This window comes from Oncorhynchus mykiss, chromosome 2, assembly GCF_013265735.2.
Source record: "Oncorhynchus mykiss isolate Arlee chromosome 2, USDA_OmykA_1.1, whole genome shotgun sequence".
In the NCBI taxonomy this organism is placed as follows: domain Eukaryota; kingdom Metazoa; phylum Chordata; class Actinopteri; order Salmoniformes; family Salmonidae; genus Oncorhynchus; species Oncorhynchus mykiss.
Genome location: NC_048566.1, coordinates 95,057,081 through 95,082,564, shown reverse-complemented (window position 1 = coordinate 95,082,564; position 25,484 = coordinate 95,057,081). Strand labels below are relative to the sequence as shown.

The 25,484-nt window shown below is 46.4% G+C and overlaps 1 protein-coding gene across 1 annotated transcript in view; it reads right to left on the bottom strand.

Annotated features, from left to right (window-relative positions):
* LOC110502411 (netrin-4) overlaps positions 1 to 24,201 on the bottom strand; it is a 33,943-nt gene extending 9,742 nt beyond the window's left edge. Inside the window, exons 1-7 of the mRNA XM_036959892.1 lie at positions 23,573 to 24,201; positions 22,739 to 23,198; positions 22,510 to 22,636; positions 8,686 to 8,958; positions 6,379 to 6,505; positions 5,401 to 5,589; positions 1,309 to 1,525 (exon numbers count right to left, since the gene is read on the bottom strand). Coding sequence (XP_036815787.1) covers positions 1,309 to 1,525; positions 5,401 to 5,589; positions 6,379 to 6,505; positions 8,686 to 8,958; positions 22,510 to 22,636; positions 22,739 to 23,198; positions 23,573 to 23,642 — 1,463 coding nt within the window. The 5' untranslated portion in view covers positions 23,643 to 24,201. The remainder of the gene's footprint in view (positions 1 to 1,308; positions 1,526 to 5,400; positions 5,590 to 6,378; positions 6,506 to 8,685; positions 8,959 to 22,509; positions 22,637 to 22,738; positions 23,199 to 23,572) is intronic.
* Positions 24,202 to 25,484: the final 1,283 nt, after the last annotated feature.

The window sequence follows — 25,484 nt, the reverse complement described above, 5'->3', positions numbered from 1 at the left end:
ACAGAGAGCCGCCTGGGTAGAGACTACAACATAGAGAGAGCTGCCTGTGTAGAGACTCCACCAGAGAGAGAGGAGACTACACCACAGAGAGAGCCGCCTGTGTAGAGACTCCACCACAGAAAGAGGAGACTACACCACAGAGAGAATCGCCTGGGTAGAGACTACACCACAGAGAGAGCATTCTGGGTAGAGGAGACTACACCACAGAGAGAGCCGTCTGGGTAGAGGAGACTACACAGAGAGAGCCGTCTGGGTAGAGGAGACTACACCACAGAGAGAGCCGCCTGGGTAGAGACTCCACCGCAGAGAGAGGAGACTACGCCACAGAGAGAATCGCCTGGGTAGCGACTACACCACAGAGAGAGCCGTCTGGGTAGAGGAGACTAAACCGCAGAGAGAGCCGTCTGGGTAGAGGAGACTACACCACAGAGAGAGCCATCTGGGTAGAGGAGACTAAACCGCAGAGAGAGCCGTCTGGGTAGAGGAGACTACACCACAGAGAGAGCCGTCTGGGTAGAGGAGACTACACCACAGAGAGAGCAGTCTGGGTAGAGGAGACTACACCACAGAGAGAGCCGTCTGGGTAGAGGAGACTACACCACAGAGAGAGCCGTCTGGGTAGAGGAGATTACACCACAGAGAGAGCCGTCTGGGTAGAGGAGACTAAACCGCAGAGAGAGCCGTCTGGGTAGAGGAGACTACACCACAGAGAGAGCCGTCTGGGTAGAGGAGACTACACCACAGAGAGAGCCGTCTGGGTAGAGGAGACTACACCACAGAGAGAGCCGTCTGGGTAGAGGAGACTACACCACAGAGAGAGCCGTCTGGGTAGAGGAGATTACACCACAGAGAGAGCCGTCTGGGTAGAGGAGACTACACCACAGAGAGAGGAGACTATACCACAGAGGGAGGAGACTACACCACAGAGGGAGGAGACTACACCACAGAAAGAGCCATCTGGGTAGAGACTACACCACAGAGAGAGCCGTCTGGGTAGAGGAGAGTACACCACAGAGAGAGGAGACTACACCACAGAGAGAGGAGAATACACCACAGAGAGAGACGTCTGGGTAGAGGAGACTACTTCATTAAGGGTCTGATTCAGGTTCGGGATAAGCGTCTGATTAATTATTCATTGATGTCAATGAGAGACTTTCAGGTGAGTTACAGTATACTAAAAGCACTAGTGAATATGCATAGTCTCTGTCTCAAATGGCTCCCTGTTCACTATACATTTGAACAGGGCCAATAGAGAATATAGGGTGCTATTTGGAACGCAGCCTACTATATGAATCCATAGACACTTACCCAGACAAGCAGTCCCCGGTGTAGGGGTCACAGTCCCCACCTGTACAGTCACACGGTCTGCACCCGTAACCATGGAAGCCCCAGAACCCTACAATGCATCTGTCACAGAGAGGTCCGCCCACGCCCGATCTGCAGGTGCATGCCCCGTTGCTAGGGTTACAGAGGTCCTGGCCACCTGAGATCGCGGGTCTAGACCCTACAGGGTGGCAGGCACATGCTGTTGGTATGGGGTGAGAGGAGGGACAAACAGAACAGATCAGAGAGGGAGAGTTTAGCACATTCCTACCATTATATCCAACATACGGAGCTCATTTATTCATGTCTTTAATAGTGTGGCCCTCGGGATAGGTTTCTTGACTTTATTCAGAAAAAATATACTTAATTCCATACAACAGCACACGCACGCACGGGAGTATGTATTTAACCCTGAGGATACATCACACCACTGTAAAAACACACTACTACTGTAAAAACACACTACTACTGTAAAAACACACTACTACTGTAAAAACACACTACTGTAAAAGCAAAAAGTAAATAATTCTCCCTCCACACTGACATTTTTACTGGTTGATGACTCTCCTGGTGAAGGATAGGTTTTTAGTGTGTGTGTGTGAATGTGTGTGTGCATGTGTGCGTTTGCGTGCCTGTGTGTACGTATGTATGTGTGTATGTATGTGTGTGTGTGTATGTGTCTGTATGTATGTATGTATGTATGTATCTGTATGTATGTATGTATGTATGTATCTGTATGTATGTATGTATGTATGTATGTGTGCATGCATGTATGTATATGTGTGTGTGTGTGTGTGTACAGTATCTGTGTGTGTATGTATGCATGTATGTGTGTGTGTATGCGTGCAAGTGTGTGAGCACACTTGTGTTTCTCTTTCTCTCAAACACAGTTGGTTTGTTCTTTAAAAGACCGAAGCGAAAGAGCATGCCTGGGGAAAAGGACAGGAATGGGAAAAATGTGCCGGGCATGGACTATGGGAAACTCATCTATTGTTTTCAATTACTGTCACATTCCTCAAAGATGTGGTTGATCTTCTAGAACCGCACTGAAAAGTACTCGTATTGTCAGTATTGTATAAGTTGGCAATAACATTGTGGTCGCAGTGGTTCTATATTATTTACCTTTTATTTAACTAGGCAAGTCAAATTCATATTTTCAATGACGGCCTAAGAACAGTGGGTTAACTGCCTTGTTCAGGGGCAGAACGACAGATTTTTACCTTGTCAGCTCAGGGATGCAATCTTTCGGGTACAAGTCCTTTCAGTGGCTGGCCCCCAACGCTCTAACCGCCAGACTACCTACCACTAACCTTCCACTACTGCATGTTTTAGTTTCAGCTTAGTGCCGTCATCACACCTGATTCAACTAATCAACTGCTCTTCAACACCCTGATGACACCTGAATCAGGTGTTTCACTGCTGAGCAGGAGTGCAGACCTGCGGTGCTGCACCTCCTCAAGAGCATTAATGACTATCACTGCTGTAGACAATGTCTGACTTGTTGTTACTACATCGTTACTACGTTGTTACTACGTTGTTACTACGTTGTTACTACGTTGTTACTACGTTGTTACTATGTTGTTACTACGTTGTTACTACGTTGTTACTACGTTGTTACTACGTTGTTACTATATTGTTACTACGTTGCTACTATATTGTTACTACGTTGCTACTACGTTGTTACTACATTGTTACTACGTTGTTACTATATTGTTACTCCGTTGTTACTATATTGTTACTACGTTGTTACTGCGTTGTTACTACGCTGTTACTACGTCGTTACTACGTCGTTACTACGTTGTTACTACGTTGTTACTACGTTGTTACTATGTTGTTACTACGTTGTTACTATATTGTTACTACGTTGTTACCATACTGTTACTACGTTGTTACTACGTTGTTACTGCATTGTTACTACGTTGTTACTATATTGTTACTCCGCTGTTACTACGCTGTTACTATATTGTTACTACGTTGTTACTGCGTTGTTACTACGCTGTTACTACGTTGTTACTACGTTGTTACTACATTGTTACTACGCTGTTACTATATTGTTACTACGTTGTTACTACGTTGTTACTATGTTGTTACTATATTGTTACTACGTTGTTACTATATTGTTACTACGTTGCTACTACGTTGTTACTACGTTGCTACTACGTTGTTACTACATCGTTACTATGTTGTTACTACGCTGTTACTATATTGTTACTACGTTGTTACTACGCTATTACGTTGTCACTACGTTGTTACTACGCCATTACTACGCCGTTACTACGTTATTACTATGTTGTTACTATGTTACTACGTAGTCACTATGTTATTACGTTGTTACTATGTTATTACGTTGTTACTACATTGTTAGTTTGTTGTTACTACATTGTTACTATGTTGTTACTACATTGTTACTATGTTATTACGTTGTTACTACATTGTTACTATGGTATTACTATGTTATTACGTTGTTACTACGTTGTTACTATGGTATTACGTTGTTACTACGTTGTTACGTTGTTATTACGTTGTTATTACGTTGTTACTACATTGTTACTACATTGGTACTACGTTGTTACTACATTGTCACTATGTTTTTACTACGTTGTTACTATGTTGTTAGTTTGTTGTTACTACGTTGTTAGTTTGTTGTTACTACAATGTTAGTTTGTTGTTAATGTTTTTACTACGTTGTTACTACGTTGATAGTTTGTTGTTACTACGTTGCTAGTTAGTCGTTACTATGTTGTTACTACATTACTATGTTGTTACTTTGTTGTTACTATGTTATTACTATGTTATTACTATGTTGTTACTACATTACTTTGTTGTTACTATGTTATTACTATGTTATTACTATGTTGTTACTACATTACTTTGTTGTTACTATGTTATTACTATGTTATTACGTTGTTACTACGTTGTTACTATGGTATTACGTTGTTACTACGTTGTTACGTTGTTATTACGTTGTTATTACGTTGTTATTACGTTGTTACTACATTGTCACTATGTTTTTACTACGTTGTTACTATGTTGTTAGTTTGTTGTTACTACGTTGTTAGTTTGTTGTTACTACAATGTTAGTTTGTTGTTAATGTTTTTACTACGTTGTTACTACGTTGATAGTTTGTTGTTACTACGTTGCTAGTTAGTCGTTACTATGTTGTTACTACATTACTATGTTGTTACTTTGTTGTTACTATGTTATTACTATGTTATTACTATGTTGTTACTACATTACTTTGTTGTTACTATGTTATTACTACATTGTTACTATGTTGTTACTACATTACTTTGTTGTTACTATGTTATTACTATGTTATTACTATGTTGTTACTACATTACTTTGTTGTTACTATGTTATTACTATGTTATTACTATGTTGTTACTACATTACTTTGTTGTTACTATGTTATTACTATGTTATTACTATGTTGTTACTACATTACTTTGTTGATACTATGGTATTACTATGTTTTTACATTGTTGTTACTACGTTGTTAGTGTGTTGTTACTACGTTGTTACTACGTTGTTAGTGTGTTGTTACTACGTTGTTACTACGTTGTTACTATGTTGTTACCATGGTCTGAGGGGTATACTACAAAGCAGGATCAGGAAGTTGGCCAAAATAAGATGGGCATGGTCTAATTGATTGCACAACCATAAACGCATATCTATGATTTGACCTCTGTTCCCTGCTATCTGGATGACTTGACCGCTGTTCCCTGCTATCTGGATGATTTGACCTCTGTTCCCTGCTATCTGAATGATTTGACCTCTGTTCCCTGCTATCTGAATGATTTGACCTCTGTTCCCTGCTATCTGAATGATTTGACCTCTGTTCCCTGCTATCTGAATGATTTGACCTCTGTTCCCTGCTATCTGAATGATTTGACCTCTGTTCCCTGCTATCTGAATGATTTGACCTCTGTTCCCTGCTATCTGAATGATTTGACCTCTGTTCCCTGCTATCTGAATGATTTGACCTCTGTTCCCTGCTATCCGGACAGGCAGAAGGTATGTTTTGACCTCTGTTCCCTGCTATCTGGACAGGCAGAGGGTATGTTTTGTCCTCTTACGTGTGCAGGAGTCAGCGGCAGAGCTAGGTCTGCTGGGGTGTCTGTAGAACCCTCTACGGCAGCTCTGGCAGTGTCTGCCCTCTGTGTTGTGGTGGCAGACGTCACACACAGTCCCACTACGCCGTCCCGACGCCAGCCACACACCACGGTCAAAGTGACAGCTATCTGCATGGCTGTTACACTTGCACTCTGTAAAAGAAAAGAGGAAGCGCCTAAGATAATCGTGCAAAACTCTTGACTTTCATGTAAATCATTATTGACGTCAATGGGAGACTTGTACAACACAATTTGAGTTAAGAGCAAAGGTCTCTAGTCAGAATACCACCTTAAAAGCATTTCTGTTTTCCCATTGCTTCCTTTCTGTCACGTTCTGACCTTTATTTCCTTTGTTGTGTATTTATTTAGTATGGTCAGGGCGTGAGTTGGGTGGGCAGTCTGTTTGTTTTTCTATGTTTTCGGCCTAGTATGGTTCTCAATCAGAGGCAGGTGTCATTAGTTGTCTCTGATTGAGAATCATACTTAGGTAGCCTGGGTTTCACTGTGTGTTTGTGGGTGATTGTTCCTGTCTTTGTACCTGCACCAGATAGGGCTGTTTTGAGTTTTCACGTTTCTTGTTTTCGTTCGTTTATTCATGTATAGTGTCTTCATTAAAATACAATGAATAACCACCACGCTGCGTTTTGGTCCGCCTCTCCTTCACCACAAGAGAACCGTTACACTTTCTCTCAAAGGTAAAGTAAAGATACTAGGTTTCATTGACATGTGCACCAAGGGGTCATTTCTGAATGTGACTGTTTCAACAACAACAAAACAAGACAGATCCCTTTGAGAGCATTGAATAGGTAAAAGAAGATATACCTACTGAATTCTACAACTACTACTAATTCAAAAAAAAGACATCCGGCTGTGTGTATCGGGTAATGTACTTGTTGTGTACGCGGTTCTGCTGGTTGACCTTCCTGGCCTTGCAAGACTCACTCTTGCATTCACGAGGTGCTCCTATGATGCCGTTGGCAGCTTGCCAGGGTTGGTCGTTGTAGAGGGGAACACAGTGCTCACAGTGGTCGCCGGCAGTGTTGTGTTTACACACACATTTCCCATGGACCTGCCGCAGGGGAGAGAGCAGTGTATTATGTATGTATTACTGAATTACGGTTACACACAGTCACACCCACATCTCCCATGGACCTGCCGCAGGGGAGAGAGAAAGCAATATTTACTGTAATAGGGAACACAGATAGATACACACAAATATTTTGCACCCCCAAAAAATATATGTATATTGTTTGCAAATTGATATGTGACACGTATCAATGCCAAAATAACATGCAAAACAGGTAAGCCCCCCCCCCCTAAATAAATATATATAATTTAAAAAATGTGGGCGGGCTTGCCTGTATTGCGTGTTATTTTGGCATTAATACATATCAGTTTGCAAACAATGTAATTTTTTATATATATATATATATATATATATATATATATATATATATATATATATCATTGAGCTAATAAAGCTGCATACAAACAGGCAGCTCCAAAATGCAGGTGTTTCAGCCTAGCTCAGTGCTTTCTGTGATGATGGGGCAGGCCAGCAAAAAATAGCAGCATTGCACCGTGATTGGTTCAGTGTTCTGTCACTCATGGGGACACTGTCACCAACCTTGAGTATGGGTAGACATCAAGAAGCCGTTTGGCTACTGCCATAGAGTTACATTAGAAGTTCCCTTCCAAGAAGGCTCAAGGTCCGATAAAATGACGTCAAATGACATATCTACAGTAGCTTTGATTGGACTGTCAACGTCTTACTTTCTAAAATCTTAGCTAGCAGTCATCGTCATAAATAAAGTAGACAATCTACTGGAAAATCCTTTTTAATCCTTGTCATATGAAGATAGATAATGAAGATAAATGATAGATAAAACATATCGGTGCTCATCGGCCACTGGATATAAACATTACACAACAAGTTCGAAAATCGCAAATTCAACAATGAGTTGTTTGGAAGGAATCGGTGACAGTGGCTAACTGCAAGCATCGCAACTGGGAAGTCAGACGGTCATCCAACTCGGAGTTGAACATCTTTTTCTTTGATGACCTCCGCACGGTGAGTCCAAACCATGTCTTATCTGCTGCTGCATAAATGATAGGAAGATGGGAGATATGGTCAGCCACATCAGCTATGTTTTTTAAAGAGGCAGTAAAACGAGGCTGCCAGACAAGACTCCGCTGATAGCCAGGTGATAGCCAGGTGATAGCCGGCTGAATTCATGTTTTCGCTGCCAGACAAGGCTCCTCTGATAGCCAGGTGATAGCCAGGTGTCAGGATTCACTCCATGGTGCTGAAAAGAAAGCTCTGCTGTTGGGACAGCTTTTGTGTCGACCTTAAAACATTTGTGGGCACTGCTTGTCGCCGTTATAGTGCAATGAATGTATTGTTTAGTATTGTTGTAGTGGCTTTACTAGCATGCTTCTAAAAAAACAAAAAAAATGATTTTTGACCCACCAAGATCTACATGCTAAAATAGCAAGTGCAGCAGTGTATTTTCTACTTTGCAGTACATGTGGATTGCACAGTGAAGTGTGGAACACTCTTAGTTATCTTTCTACTTTGCAGTACATGTGGATTGCACAGTGAAGTGTGGAACACTCTTAGTTATCTTTCTACTTTGCAGTACATGTGGATTGCACAGTGAAGTGTGGAACACTCTTAGTTATCTTTCTACTTTGCAGTACATGTGGATTGCACAGTGAAGTGTGGAACACTCTTAGTTATCTTTCTACTTTGCAGTACATGTGGATTGCACAGTGAAGTGTGGAACACTCTTAGTTATCTTCCCACCACTGTTTGACTAAAGCCTCCAATGTTTACTATATGAGAAATGCTGATGTAATTCCACTGGCAGTTTCTACTCTCAGTGGGAAAAATATGTTGAAGCTACTATATTTTACACTATAATTAAGGTTTCCTCATAGTCATAATCCCGTAATGGAAGGTAAATCTGTGGGTAAATATAGTCTTCAGTAAAGCCTAGAGGCTCCGCATTAAAGCACCACTACACAGATGTAGAACCCAAGTGGTGGTGGGAATGGAGAGTGCCAGAAACAATAACACATTTACACACACACACACACACACACACACACACAAATACACAACATGTCTGACTGTTTTTGTTAACAGAGTGACATGGTGATTGCAGTCTTTTGGAGAAGCGCTAATAGACACAGAGATAAGTGATCAGTTGTGATTGGTTGTTCGTGCTGCTCTTCACCCTTACTCACCACGTGATTGATCCTCTGCCTGGCGGGGCGGTACCCATTGGCTGGCACACAGTGCTCGGCGTGCCCGTTGCAGAGGCAGCTGCCCTTGACGATGAAGTCATAGATGGCATAATGGTTCGTGGGCAGTGCCTGGATATCTGGGTCTTTAGCCTGGCAGGGGCAAGGCTGGCGCTGCAGCAGACGCACCCGCAGGTTGGTGACCATCAACTGAGTCTGGGCTGCTGGGCCGTAGGGGTCCAATGAGTACCAGGGGGACAGGGCGCGATAGATCACCTAGAGAGGGGAGAAGAGTGGGTCAGAGTTCCCGGTAACAAAATCTGGCAGATCAAATCAAACTTTATTTGTCACGTGTGTAGACCTTACCGTGAAATGCCTACTTACAAGCCCTTAGCCAACAGTGCAGTTCAAGAAGAGTTAAGAAAATATTTACCACATAAACTAAAGTAAAAAAATAATAAAAAGTAACACAATAACATGATAACAGCAGTGTACAAAATAAATGGAGGGGGGGGGTCAATGTAAATAGTCCGGTGGCCATTTTATTAATTGTCCAGCAGTTTTATGGCTTGGGGGTAGAAGCTGTTAAGGAGCCTTTTGGTCCTAGACTTGGAGAAAACTCTATGTACAGTGTGTGCAAATGTAGAAGAGTAGGGAGGTAAGGCAATACATAGGCAAATGGAGGTGAAATAATTACAATTTAGCATTAACACTGTAGTGAGATGTGCAGATGATGATGTGCAAGTAGAGATACTGGGGTGTAAAAGAGCAAGAGGATAAGTAACAATATGGGGATGAGGTAGCTGGGTTTGCTATTTACAGATTGGATGTGTACAGGTACAGTGATCGGAAAGCTGCTCTGACAGCTGATGCTTAAAGTTAGAGAGGGAGATATAAGGCTTCAGTGATGTTTGCAATTCATTCCAGAACTGGAAGGAAAGGCGGTCAAAGGAAGTGTTTTGGTTTTGGGGATGACCAGTGAAATATACCTGTTGGAGCGCGTGCTACGGGTTGGTGTTGCTATGGTGACCAGTGAGCGGGGCTTTACCTAGCTTTTAGATGACCTGGAGGCAGTGGGTTTGGCAATGAATATGTAGTGAGGGCCAGCCAACGAGAGCATACAGGTCGCAGTGGTGGGTAGTATATGGGGCTTTGGTGACAAAACGGGTGGCACTGTGATAGCAAATTGGATAGAGACTGAGTAGTGTTGGAAGGTTATTTTGTAAATGACATCGCCGAAATCAAGAATCGATAAGAGTCAGTTTTTAAAAATTTTTATTTCACCTTTATTTAACCAGGTAGGCAAGTTGAGAACAAGTTCTCATTTACAATTACGAACTGGCCAAGATAAAGCAAAGCAGCTCAACACACACAACTACACAGAGTTACACATGGAGTAAAACAAACATACAGTCAATAATACAGTATAAACAAGTCTATATACGATGTGAGCAAATGAGGTGAGATAAGGGAGGTAAAGGCAAAAAAAGGCCATGGTGGCAAAGTAAATACAATATAGCAAGTAAAACACTGGAATGGTAGATTTGCAGTGGAAGAATGTGCAAAGTAGAAAAAATAATGGGGTGCAAAGGAGCAAAATAAAATAAATACAGTAGGGAAAGAGGTAGTTGTTTGGGCTAAATTATAGGTGGGCTATGTGCAGGTGCAGTAATCTGTGAGCTGCTCTGACAGTTGGTGCTTAAAGCTAGTGAGGGAGATAAGTGTTTCCAGTTTCAGAGATTTTTTTAGTTAGTTCCAGTCATTGGCAGCAGAGAACTGGAAGGAGAGGCGGCCAAAGAAAGAATTGGTTTTGGGGGTGACCAGAGAGATACACCTGCTGGAGTGCGTGCTACAGGTGGGTGATGCTATGGTGACCAGCGAGCTGAGATAAGGGGGGACTTTACCTAGCAGGGTCTTGTAGATGACATGGAGCCAGTGGGTTTGGCGACGAGTATGAAGCAAGGGCCAGCCAATGAGAGCGTACAGGTCGCAATGGTGTGTAGTTTATGGGGCTTTGGTGACAAAACGGATTGCACTGTGATAGACTGCATCCAATTTGTTGAGTAGGGTATTGGAGGCTTTTTTGTAAATTACATCGCCGAAGTCGAGGATTGGTAGGATGGTCAGTTTTACAAGGGTATGTTTGGCAGCATGAGTGAAGGATGCTTTGTTGCGAAATAGGAAGCCAATTCTAGATTTAACTTTGGATTGGAGATGTTTGATGTGGGTCTGGAAGGAGAGTTTACAGTCTAACCAGACACCTAGGTATTTGTAGTTGTCCACGTATTCTAAGTCAGAGCCGTCCAGAGTAGTGATGTTGGACAGGCGGGCAGGTGCAGGCAGCGATCGGTTGAAGAGCATGCATTTAGATTAACTTGTATTTAAGAGCAATTGGAGGCCACGGAAGGAGAGTTGTATGGCATTGAAGCTTGCCTGTAGGGTTGTTAACACAGTGTCCAAAGAAGGGCCAGAAGTATACAGAATGGTGTCTCCTGCGTAGAGGTGGATCAGAGACTCACCAGCAGCAAGAGCGACATCATTGATGTATACAGAGAAGAGAGTCGGTCCAAGAATTGAACCCTGTGGCACCCCCATAGAGACTGCCAGAGGTCCGGACAGCAGACCCTCCGATTGGACACACTGAACTCTATCAGAGAAGTAGTTGGTTAACCAGGCGAGGCAATCATTTGAGAAACCAAGGCTGTCGAGTCTGCCGATGAGGATGTGGTGATTGACAGAGTCGAAAGCCTTGGCCAGATCAATGAATACGGCTGCACAGTAATGTTTCTTCTCGATGGCGGTTAGGGACCTTGAGCGTGGCTGAGGTGCACCCATGACCAGCTCTGAAACCAGATTGCATAGCAAAGAAGGTATGGTGAGATTCGAAATGGTCGGTAATCTGTTTGTTGACTTGGCTTTCGAAGACCTTAGAAAAGGCAGGGTAGGATAGATATAGGTCTGTAGCAGTTTGGGCCAAGAGTGTCCCCCACTTTGAAGAGGGGGATGACCGCAGCTGCTTTCCAATCTTTGGGGATCTCAGACGACATGAAAGAGAGGTTGAACAGGCTAGTAATAGGGATGGCAACAATTTCGGCAGATAATTTTTGAAAAGAAAGTGTCCAGATTGTCTAGCCCAGCTGATTTGTAGGGGTCCATTTTTTGCAGCTTTTTCAGATCATCAGCTGACTGGATTTGGGAGAAGGAGAAATGGGGAAGGCTTGGGCGCGTTGCTGTGGGGGGTGTCCAGTGCTGTTGACCGGGGCCGCGGCTTTTGTGGAGCGATGGGTAACGATGCTTCGAGGGTGACTGTTGTTGATGTGGTTCACGCCCGGGTATGGGCGAGGGGATGATTTGAAGTTATACTGTTACATAAGCATGTCCCAGTTTAGGACACCTAACAGTACGAACTCTGAAGATAGATGGGGGGCAATCAATTAACAGCCGGGGGCTGAAGGGGGTCTATCACAAGCGGCAATGGTGAGAGACTTGTTTCTGGAAAGGTGGATTTTTAAAAGTAGAGTTGTAGAGTCGTGTTTGGCCATGCAGTAGTGGGTGAACAGGGAGTACAAGAGAGGGAGTAAGTACACACCCCTGAGGGGCCCCAGTGTTGAGGATCAGCGTGGCAGAAGTTTTGTTGCCTACTCTTACCACCTGGGGGCGGTCCATCAGGAAGTCCAGGATCCAGTTGCAGAGGGAGGTGTTGAGTCCCAGGGTCCTTGGCTTAGTGATGAGCTTCGTGGGCACTATGGTTTTGAACGCTGAGCTGTAGTCAGTGAACAGCATTCTCACATAGGTGTTGCTTTTGTCCAGGTGGGAAAGGGCAGTGTGGAGTGCGATTGAGATTGTGTCATCTGTGGATCTGTTGGGGCAGTAGGCAAATTGGAGTGGGTCTAGGGTATCTGGGAGAATGCTGTTGATGTGAGCCATGACCAGCCTTTCAAAGTACTTCATGGCTACCGACGTAAGTGCTACAGGTTACCTTCGCTTCCTTGGGCACAGGGACTATGGTGGTCTGCTTGACACATGTAGGTATTACAGACTCAGTCAGGGAGAGCTTGAAAATGTCAGTGAAGACACTTGCCAGCTGATTTGCACATGCTTTGAGTACATGTCCTGGTAATCCATCTGGTCCCGCAGCTTTGTGTATGTTGACCTGTTTAAAGGTCTTGCTCACATCGACTACCGGGAGCGTTATCACACAGTCATCCAGAACAGCTGGTGCTCTCATGCATGCTTCAGTGTTGCTTGCCTCGAAGCAAGCATAAAAGGCATTTAGCTCGTCTGGTAGGCTCGTGTCACTGGGCAGCTGGCGTCTGGGTTGCCCTTTGTAGTCCGTAATAGTTTTCAAGCAATGCCACATCCAACAAGCGTCAGACCCGGTGCAGTCTTAATCCTGTATTGACGCTTTGCTTATTTGATTTTTCGTCTGAGGGCATAGCGGGATTGCTTATAGGAGTCCTGATTAGTGTCCCGCTCCTTGAAAGCAACAACTCTAGTCTTTAGCTTGATGTGGATGTTGCCTGTAATCAATGGCTCCTGTTTGGGGTATGTACGTACGGTCACTGTGGGGACGATGTCATCGATGCATTTATTGATGAAGCTGATGACTGAGGTGGTATATTCCTCAACGCCATTGGATGAATCCCGGAACATTTTCCAGTCTGTGCTAGCAAAACGGTCCTGTAGCTTAGCATCCGCTTCATCTGACCACTTCCGTATTGAGCGAGTCACTGGTACTTCCTGCTTTAATTGCTTGTAAGCAGGAATCAGGAGGATAGAATTATGGTCAGATTTGCCAAATGGAGGGCAGAGGAGAGCTTTGTATGCATCTCTGTGTGTGGAGTGAATGTGGTCTATAGTTTTCTTCCCTCTGGTTGCACATTTAACATGCTGATAGAAATGAGGTAAAACTGATTTAAGTTTGCCTGCATTAAAGTCCCCGGCCACTAGGAGCGCTGCTTCTGGGTGAGCATTTTCTTGTTTGCTTATGGCCTTATATATTTGGTTGAGTGCGGTCCTAGTGCCAGCATCATTCTGTGGTGGTACAGTGCCTGGCAAAAGTATTCATCCCGCTTGACGTTTTTCCTATTGTGTTGCATTACAGCCTGTAATTTAAATTGATATTTGTTTGGATTTCATGTCATGGACATACACAAAATAGTCCATCTTGGTGAAGTGAAATGGAAAATGTAAAAACAAAGTTTGCTATGAAACCCTTAAGTAAGATCTGGTGAAACCAATTACCTTCAGAAGTCACATAATTTGTTAATTAAATAAAGTCCACGTGTGAAATCTAGGACAGGGACGGTCTCGCTCTCTCTCTCTCTCTCTCTAATCCCTGTTAGTGAGCATTTCTCCTTTGCAAAACAATCCAGCCACCTGACAGGTATGGCATATCAAGAAGCTGATTAAACACCATGGTCATTACAGAGGTGCACCTTGTGCTGGGGACAATAAAAGGACACCCTAAAATGTGCAGTTTTGTCACACAACACAATGCCACAGATGTCTCAAATTTTGAGGGAGCGTACAACTGGCATGCTGACTGCAGGAATGTCCACAGCCCAACACACAGCATGAACTGACACAGCCCAACACACAGCCCAACACACAGCATGACCTGACACAGCCCAACACACAGCATGACCTGACACAGCATAACCTGACACAGCCCAACACACAGCATGACCTGACACAGCCCAACACACAGCATGAACTGACACAGCCCAACACACAGCCCAACACACAGCATGACCTGACACAGCCCAACACACAGCATGACCTGACACAGCCCAACACAGAGCATGACCTGACACAGCCCAAAACACAGCATGAACTGACACAGCCCAACACACAGCCCGAACTGACACAGCCCAACACACAGCCCAACACACAGCATAACCTGACACAGCCCAACACAGAGCATGACCTGACACAGCCCAACACACAGCATGAACTGACACAGCCCAACACACAGCCCAACACACAGCATAACCTGACACAGCCCAACACACAGCATGACCTGACACAGCATAACCTGACACAGCCCAACACACAGCCCAACACACAGCCCAACACACAGCATGACCTGACACAGCCCAACACACAGCCCAACACACAGCATGACCTGACACAGCCCAACACACAGCCCAACACACAGCATGACCTGACACAGCCCAACACACAGCATGACCTGACACAGCATAACCTGACACAGCATAACCTGACACAGCCCAACACATAGCATGACCTGACACAGCCCAACACACAGCATGACCTGACACAGCCCAACACACAGCATGACCTGACACAGCCCAACACACAGCCCAACAGCATGACCTGACACAGCCCAACACACAGCATGACCTGACACAGCCCAACACACAGCATGACCTGACACAGCCCAACACACAGCATGACCTGACACAGCCCGACACACAGCATGACCTGACACAGCCCGACACACAGCATGACCTGACACAGCCCAACACACAGCCCAACAGCATGACCTGACACAGCCCAACACACAGCATGACCTGACACAGCCCAACACACAGCATGACCTGACACAGCCCGACACACAGCATGACCTGACACAGCCCGACACACAGCATGACCTGACACAGCCCAACACACAGCCCAACACACAGCATGACCTGACACAGCCCGACACACAGCATGACCTGACACAGCCCAACACACAGCCCGACACACAGCATGACCTGACACAGCCCAACACACAGCATGACCTGACACAGCCCGACACACAGCATGACCTGACACAGCCCAACACACAGCCCAACACACAGCATGACCTGACACAGCCCGACACACAGCATGACCTGACACAGCCCAACACACAGCCCAACACACAGCATGACCTGACACAGCCCGACACACAGCATGACCTGACACAGCCCAACACACAGCCCGACACACAGCATGACCTGACACAGCCCAACACACAGCATGACCTGACACAGCCTGACACACAGCATGACCTGACACAGCCCAACACACAGCCCAACACACAGCATAACCTGACACAGCCCAACACACAGCATGACCTGACACAGCCCAACACACAGCATGACCTGACACAGCCTGACACACAGCATGACCTGACACAGCCCAACACACAGCCCAACACACAGCATGACCTGACACAGCCCAACACACAGCATGACCTGACACAGCCCAACACACAGCCCAACACACAGCATGACCTGACACAGCCCAACACACAGCATGAACTGACACAGCCCAACACACAGCATGACCTGACACAGCCTGACACACAGCATGACCTGACACAGCCCAACACACAGCCCAACACACAGCATGACCTGACACAGCCCAACACACAGCATGACCTGACACAGCCCAACACACAGCATGACCTGACACAGCCCAACACACAGCATGACCTGACACAGCCCAACACACAGCATGACCTGACACAGCCCAACACACAGCCCAACACACAGCATGACCTGACACAGCCCAACACACAGCATGAACTGACACAGCCCAACACACAGCATGACCTGACACAGCCCAACACACAGCATAACCTGACACAGCCCAACACACAGCAGATGCACTACAATTATGATGAGTTCAGATAAACCATTTTCAATTTCATGACATTTAAACGTCTCCCATCCTAACTTGGTCCAGAGCCCTATTGGAACACTACAAAATACATTCCTCTGTCTCTCTCTCTCTCTACCACCTCTCTCTCTCTCTCTCTCTCTACCATCTCTCTCTCTCTCTCTCTACCACCTCTCTCTCTCTCTCTCTCTCTCTACCACCTCTCTCTCTCTCTCTCTCTCTACCACCTCTCTCTCTCTCTCTACCACCTCTCTCTCTCTCTCTCTACCACCTCTCTCTCTCTCTCTACCACCTCTCTCTCTCTCTCTCTCTACCACCTCTCTCTCTCTCTCTCTCTCTACCACCTCTCTCTCTCTCTCTCTCTCTACCACCTCTCTCTCTCTCTCTCTCTACCACCTCTCTCTACCACCTCTCTCTCTACCACCTCTCTCTACCACCTCTCTCTCTCTCTCTCTCTCTCTACCACCTCTCTCTCTCTCTCTCTCTCTACCACCTCTCTCTCTCTCTCTCTCTCTACCACCTCTCTCTCTCTCTCTCTCTCTCTCTACCACCTCTCTCTCTCTCTCTCTCTCTCTACCACCTCTCTCTCTCTCTCTACCATCTCTCTCTACCACCTCTCTCTCTCTCTCTCTACCACCTCTCTCTCTCTCTCTCTCTCTACCACCTCTCTCTCTCTCTCTCTACCACCTCTCTCTCTCTCTCTACCACCTCTCTCTACCACCTCTCTCTCTCTCTCTCTCTCTACCACCTCTCTCTCTCTCTCTCTCTCTACCACCTCTCTCTCTCTCTCTCTCTCTCTCTACCACCTCTCTCTACCACCTCTCTCTCTCTCTCTCTCTCTACCACCTCTCTCTCTCTCTCTCTCTCTACCACCTCTCTCTCTCTCTCTCTCTCTCTACCACCTCTCTCTCTCTCTCTCTCTCTACCACCTCTCTCTCTCTCTCTACCACCTCTCTCTCTCTCTCTCTCTCTCTCTCTCTACCACCTCTCTCTCTCTCTCTCTCTCTCTCTCTCTCTACCACCTCTCTCTACCACCTCTCTCTCTCTCTCTCTACCACCTCTCTCTCTCTCTCTCTCTCTACCACCTCTCTCTACCACCTCTCTCTCTCTCTCTCTCTCTACCACCTCTCTCTCTCTCTCTCGCTCTACCACCTCTCTCTCTCTCTCTCTCTCTCTCTCTCTACCACCTCTCTCTCTCTCTCTCTCTCTCTACCACCTCTCTCTCTCTCTCTCTACCACCTCTCTCTCTCTCTACCACCTCTCTCTCTCTCTCTCTCTACTACCTCTCTCTCTCTCTCTACCACCTCTCTCTCTCTCTCTACCATCTCTCTCTCTCTCTCTACCACCTCTCTCTCTCTCTCTCTCTACCACCTCTCTCTCTCTCTCTCTCTCTCTCTACCACCTCTCTCTCTCTCTCTACCACCTCTCTCTCTCTCTCTCTCTCTACCACCTCTCTCTCTCTCTCTACCACCTCTCTCTCTCTCTCTCTCTACCACCTCTCTCTCTCTCTCTCTCTACCACCTCTCTCTCTCTCTCTCTCTACCACCTCTCTCTCTCTCTCTCTACCACCTCTCTCTACCACCTCTCTCTACCACCTCTCTCTCTACCACCTCTCTCTACCACCTCTCTCTCTCTCTCTCTCTCTCTACCACCTCTCTCTCTCTCTCTCTACCACCTCTCTCTCTCTCTCTCTCTACCACCTCTCTCTCTCTCTCTCTCTCTACCACCTCTCTCTCTCTCTCTCTCTCTACCACCTCTCTCTCTCTCTCTCTCTCTCTCTACCACCTCTCTCTCTCTCTCTACCACCTCTCTCTACCACCTCTCTCTCTCTCTCTCTACCACCTCTCTCTCTCTCTCTCTCTCTACCACCTCTCTCTCTCTCTCTACCACCTCTCTCTACCACCTCTCTCTCTCTCTCTCTCTCTACCACCTCTCTCTACCACCTCTCTCTCTCTCTCTCTCTCTCTCTCTCTCTACCACCTCTCTCTCTCTCTCTCTCTCTACCACCTCTCTCTACCACCTCTCTCTCTCTCTCTCTACCACCTCTCTCTCTCTCTCTCTCTACCACCTCTCTCTCTCTCTCTCTCTACCACCTCTCTCTACCACCTCTCTCTCTCTCTCTCTCTCTACCACCTCTCTCTCTCTCTCTCGCTCTACCACCTCTCTCTCTCTCTCTCTCTCTCTCTCTCTACCACCTCTCTCTCTCTCTCTCTACCACCTCTCTCTCTCTCTCTCTACCACCTCTCTCTCTCTACCACCTCTCTCTCTCTCTCTCTCTACTACCTCTCTCTCTCTCTCTACCACCTCTCTCTCTCTCTCTACCATCTCTCTCTCTCTCTCTACCACCTCTCTCTCTCTCTCTCTCTACCACCTCTCTCTCTCTCTCTCTCTCTCTACCACCTCTCTCTCTCTCTCTCTCTCTACCACCTCTCTCTCTCTCTCTACCACCTCTCTCTCTCTCTCTCTACCACCTCTCTCTCTCTCTCTCTCTACCACCTCTCTCTCTCTCTCTCTCTACCACCTCTCTCTCTCTCTCTCTCTCTACCACCTCTCTCTACCACCTCTCTCTCTACCACCTCTCTCTACCACCTCTCTCTCTCTCTCTCTCTCTCTACCACCTCTCTCTCTCTCTCTCTACCACCTCTCTCTCTCTCTCTCTCTCTACCACCTCTCTCTCTCTCTCTCTCTCTACCACCTCTCTCTCTCTCTCTCTCTCTACCACCTCTCTCTCTCTCTCTCTCTCTACCACCTCTCTCTCTCTCTCTACCACCTCTCTCTCTCTCTCTACCACCTCTCTCTACCACCTCTCTCTCTCTCTCTCTCTCTACCACCTCTCTCTCTCTCTCTCTCTCTACCACCTCTCTCTACCACCTCTCTCTCTCTCTCTCTCTCTCTCTACCACCTCTCTCTACCACCTCTCTCTCTCTCTCTCTCTCTCTCTACCACCTCTCTCTCTCTCTCTCTCTCTACCACCTCTCTCTACCACCTCTCTCTCTCTCTCTACCACCTCTCTCTCTCTCTCTCTACCACCTCTCTCTCTCTCTCTCTCTCTACCACCTCTCTCTCTCTCTCTCTCTCTACCACCTCTCTCTCTCTCTCTCTCTCTCTCTCTACCACCTCTCTCTACCACCTCTCTCTCTCTCTCTCTACCACCTCTCTCTCTCTCTCTCTACCACCTCTCTCTCTCTCTCTCTCTCTACCACCTCTCTCTACCACCTCTCTCTCTCTCTCTCTCTCTACCACCTCTCTCTCTCTCTCTCGCTCTACCACCTCTCTCTCTCTCTCTCTCTCTCTCTCTCTACCACCTCTCTCTCTCTCTCTCTCTCTCTCTCTCTCTACCACCTCTCTCTCTCTCTCTCTCTCTACCACCTCTCTCTCTCTACCACCTCTCTCTCTCTCTCTCTCTACTACCTCTCTCTCTCTACCACCTCTCTCTCTCTCTACCACCTCTCTCTCTCTCTCTCTCTCTCTACCACCTCTCTCTACCACCTCTCTCTCTCTCTCTCTCTACCACCTCTCTCTCTCTCTCTCTACTACCTCTCTCTCTCTCTCTCTACTACCTCTCTCTCTCTCTCTACCACCTCTCTCTCTCTCTCTCTCTACCACCTCTCTCTCTCTACCACCTCTCTCTCTCTCTCTCTCTACTACCTCTCTCTCTCTCTCTCTACTACCTCTCTCTCTCTCTCTACCACCTCTCTCTCTCTCTACCACCTCTCTCTCTCTCTCTCTCTACCACCTCTCTCTACCACCTCTCTCTCTATCTACCACCTCTCTCTCTCTCTCTCTACTACCTCTCTCTCTCTCTCTCTCTACTACCACCTCTCTCTCTCTACCACCTCTCTCTCTCTACCACCTCTCTCTCTCTCTACCACCTCTCTCTCTCTCTACCACCTCTCTCTCTCTCTACCACCTCTCTCTCTCTCTCTCTACCACCTCTCTCTCTCTCTACCACCTCTCTCTACCACCTCTCTCTCTCTCTCTCTACCACCTCTCTCTCTACCACCTCTCTCTCTACCTTTCTTTCTCCCCTCTGTTATAGTGTCTATAATACTGTAAGGGGTTCTTCTACATAGACGATCATAGTAAATCCCAGGACATAGTGTCTATAATACTATAATAAGGTGACATAGTTGCTGTCACAAACTCCAAACAGTTGTCACTGACTAGTTGTGTATTCATTAACACTGAGCAAACCACTCCTGTACTTACAGCGTTCTCATAAATACATTTCTTATTAGGTTTTTCTTGGCAAACCTTATTCAATTATTGACATGTGTTAATAAAACTCATCAATACAACTGTTTATGTCAACATGTTTGTTTTGTGTTCTACTTGTATCCCTGGCTGCCCTGAAAATAAAATGGTAAAAAACTTAATTGTGAGGAAAAATATAACAGCTGGACATGCAGATACATTGAAGTAGTGAAAATTAAAAAGCAGATTATTTTGCTGCGAGTCCCTAGGACTGATGAGGAATGAAAATCACGATGCTCATGAATAAACCAACAAGGCCTGTTGCTCTCTGGCTCAAACTTTCCTCTGTCCGATGATACGGCACGTCTAAAAAAAAAAAGACCTCAGGGCGCCTCATCAGAGGAATAAGGTGAACATTGATATTCTATTGATGCATGGATGTCGTCATGGGCTTTGTGGAGCTGAGAAATGCGATCTGAAAAACCTCCGTTTAGATCTGTTTACTTTAAACACACAGCTTAGTCTGTTTGTTCAACGCTTGTCCCACACCCACACACACACACCCACACACACACAAGCAATGATGTGTTTGAGCACCACAGCAAACAATTAGAGGGCAGAGATGTTATGAATTACCGCTGTGAAGCATTGAGATTGTTAACAGGTTGTTTCGAACGGGTCACTTTGAAATCTGTCACAGCTCTGTTCTATTCAACCTCCTGTGTCCTGTCCTCCATCTTCCCTGCAACCACAACGTCCAGCTGGATGTTGCCTTCACCTGTGTCCTGTCCTCCATCTTCCCTGCAACCACAACGTCCAGCTGGATGTTGCCTTCACCTGTGTCCTGTCCTCCATCTTCCCTGCAACCACAACGTCCAGCTGGATGTTGCCTTCACCTGTGTCCTGTCCTCCATCTTCCCTGCAACCACAACGTCCAGCTGGACGTTGCCTTCACCTGTGTCCTGTCCTCCATCTTCCCTGCAACCACAACGTCCAGCTGGACGTTGCCTTCACCTGTGTCCTGTCCTCCATCTTCCCTGCAACCACAACGTCCAGCTGGATGTTTCCTTCACCTGTGTCCTGTCCTCCATCTTCCCTGCAACCACAACGTCCAGCTGGATGTTGCCTTCACCTGTGTCCTGTCCTCCATCTTCCCTGCAACCACAACGTCCAGCTGGACGTTGCCTTCACCTGTGTCCTGTCCTCCATCTTCCCTGCAACCACAACGTCCAGCTGGATGTTGCCTTCACCTGTGTCCTGTCCTCCATCTTCCCTGCAACCACAACGTCCAGCTGGATGTTGCCTTCACCTGTGTCCTGTCCTCCATCTTCCCTGCAACCACAACGTCCAGCTGGACGTTGCCTTCACCTGTGTCCTGTCCTCCATCTTCCCTGCAACCACAACGTCCAGCTGGATGTTGCCTTCACCTGTGTCCTGTCCTCCATCTTCCCTGCAACCACAACGTCCAGCTGGACGTTGCCTTCACCTGTGTCCTGTCCTCCATCTTCCCTGCAACCACAACGTCCAGCTGGACGTTGCCTTCACCTGTGTCCTGTCCTCCATCTTCCCTGCAACCACAACGTCCAGCTGGATGTTGCCTTCACCTGTGTCCTCTCCTCCATCTTCCCTCAACCACAACGTCCAGCTGGATGTTGCCTTCACCTGTGTCCTGTCCTCCATCTTCCCTGCAACCACAACGTCCAGCTGGATGTTGCCTTCACCTGTGTCCTGTCCTCCATCTTCCCTCAACCACAACGTCCAGCTGGATGTTGCCTTCACCTGTGTCCTGTCCTCCATCTTCCCTGCAACCACAACGTCCAGCTGGATGTTGCCTTCACCTGTGTCCAAAGGCTGTGTGTCTGGGCTCTCAACAATCTTAGTAGCCACAAGGAACTTAAGCTAAGCTTGAAAACAGGCGTTAGACAGTCAGAAGTGGTATAGGTCTCTGCCTTTATGTGTCAGCAGGCATGAAGAGGATAGGTAAGTGCAATCAGAGACCCCACCATACACAACTCTAACCTCTCCTCGGGTACATGGGAACGCTCCTGAGTATTTGGAGGTGCAGGCCGCCCCGCTCTCTCCTTTCTCCTTCACACGAGCCTCCTCTGCCAGGCCGAAGGTGTCCTCACAGTCCCTCGCAAAGTACCTGGGTATAAAACAATTACATCCATCAATACGATGTGTATTTGACCGCAGAGGTTAATACATCAATTAAAACAGTCATTTCCAAAGTGGTCCTCGATGGTACCTGAGGGTCTTCCAGGTCCTCCCGTGGTCCTGAGAACGCTCCAGCAACATGGCGGCGGGCCGGGGGGAGCGGAACACCAGGATCAGATGCGTCAAGTAGAACTCTGTCTCCAGGTTTAGTTGGAGTGTTTCTGTCTCCACCCCCTCGGCAGACTGCCACCAGGTATCTGGGTATCGGAATGAGGAATCGGTCATGGCAGAGGCTAGGTGAGCCTGGTGGGGGAGAGCTGCGTTGCACTTGCTGCATTTGGGTGCTCCTGGACAGGAAGTGTCTCTGTGGAAGGAAGGGGTAGAGCTAAACATCTGCTGGTAGGAGCAGTAGGGCTCAGTGGAGTTGACTCCACACACTGACTGGGTGAGTAGTCCTCGGCCCAAGGCGAGGTTCCCCATGGGAGGGTTACAGGCCCGGCCAGCACAGCGGTTCTGGGTCTCTGAGACTGGACCTGAAGAGCTGGAAGGACCTGGGGGGGATAGAGAGAGAGAGAATATATTTTGGGGGGATAAATGTATTTGTATCTAACACAAAATTCACTGTTCCAATTTAAATTAATCTTCACAGATTACGATACCAGCCTGATTAGCCAAAACAATATCCAATATTACATTGACATTTTAAAATGATCTATTGTACAGACATTAAAGCGTTTTTTTTAGATGGGAGAGATGCACGATAGCCAACAAACATGTCAAAGCAACATACTCTACGCGATAATCAAATCATCCTCAATGCCTGCATCCGTACTTGGACAGACTCGCGCTAAAGTTTGCGAGTATCATCTCAATCCAAGCCCGCACAAGGATGAGAAAAAATAAACTTTACTATTCCTTTACTTACCAGCCAAAAGAAGCGGAGACGCACAAAGAGCAATCACGACAAGTAAAGTCCACCGTCTCATCTTGAACATCCTTGAAGACTGTTCTAGAACATACTGAGACAGTCAGGTAGCTGCTTCTTGTGTGAACAGTTGAGAGAGAACAGCGATGAAGGTCTGTTTTTATAGTGACAACAAGTGAAGGCACGTTTCCTCAAGACGATTGACTTTAGCCAAGTGAGCTGTCTCCGAAGCGGCACGACGCCTCCAGCATTAACAAACCGAAACGATAATTAGGCCTATTGAAGAATAAAACACTCACCGTCGATTGGATGTCGATCATAAACGATGTCTGCTACCTATCGAATATCATTCAGTTATAACGAAGTCATCACTGTGCATTAATCTAGGCTACAGGTGCGCGTCACCGTCTTCAGGCTTGTTCAAGTGTCCAATATCGTTTGTAAAAGGTTGAGCATTCCTGAGTACTCAAATACATCATCAATGTTTGAAAAATTAAATATACATATGGAAAGGTTGAAAGCCTAGGCATTTAATAGTCTTTCCCAACAACTGTATGGTTATTTCCCAAATGCTAACCTTATCCCCTCCCTCAGCCCTCTAAATATAGTTCAATCTCAAATGGCACCCTATTCTCTCTTGTCAAAAGTATAGCGCACTATAGGGAATAGGGTGCAATTTGGGAATTACCCTACTTAGACCCCTTGACTTGTTCCACATTTTGTTACGTTACAACCTTATTCTAAAATGGATTCAATTATTTTCCTTCATCAATCTAAACACAATACCCCATAATGACAAATATATTTTTTTGCTAATTTATTAAAAATAAAATATGAAAAATGACATATACATTAGTATTCAGACCCTTTAATCAGTACTTTGTTGAAGCACCTTTGGCAGCAATTACAGTCTTGAGTTTTTTTGGGTATGACGCTACGAGCCTTGGCACACCTGTATTTGGGAAGTTTCTCCCAATATCCTCAGAAGATCCTCTCAAGCTCTGTCAGGTTGGATGGGGAGCGTCGCTGCACAGCTATTTTCAGGTCTCTCCAGAGATGTTCGATTGGGTTCAAGTCCGGGCTCTGGCTGAGCCACTCAAGGACATTCAGAGACTTGTCCCGAAGCCACTCCTGCGTTGTCTTGGCTGTGAGCTTAGGGTCGTTGTCCTGTTGGAAGGTGAACCTTCGCCCCAGTCTGAGGTCCTGAGCACTCTGCAGTAGGTTTTCATCAAGGATCTCTCTGTACTTTGCTCCGTTTATCTTTGCCTCAATCCTGACTAGTCTCCCAGTCCCTGTCCCTCAAAAACATCCCCAAAGCATGATGCTTCCACCACCATGCTTCACCATAGGGATGGTGCCAGGTTTCCTCCAGACGTGACACTTGACATTCAGGCCAAAGAGTTCAATCTTGGTTTCATCAGACCAGAGAATCTTGTTCATCATGCTCTGAGAGTCTTTGGGTGCCTTTTGGCAAACTCCAAGCGGCTGTCATGTGCCTTTTACTGAGTAGTGGCTTCCGTCTGTCCACTCTACCATAAAGGCCTGATTGGTGGAGTGCTGCAGAGATGGTTGTACTTCTGATAGTTTATCCCATCTCCACAGAGGAACTCTAGAGCTCTGTCAGAGTGACCAGCGGTCACCTCCTTGACCAAGGCCCATTTCCCACGATTGCTCAGTTTGGCCGGGAGGCCAGCTCTAGGAAGAGTCTTGGTGGTTCCAAACTTCTTCAATTTAAGAATGACGGAGGCCACTGTGTTCTTGGGGACCTTCAATGCTACAGACATTTTTTGGTACCCTTCCCCAGATCTGTGCCTCGACACTATCCTGTCTCGGATCTCTACGGACAATTCCTTTGACCTCATGGCTTGGTTTTTCCTCTGACATGCACTGTCAACTGTGTGACCTTATATAG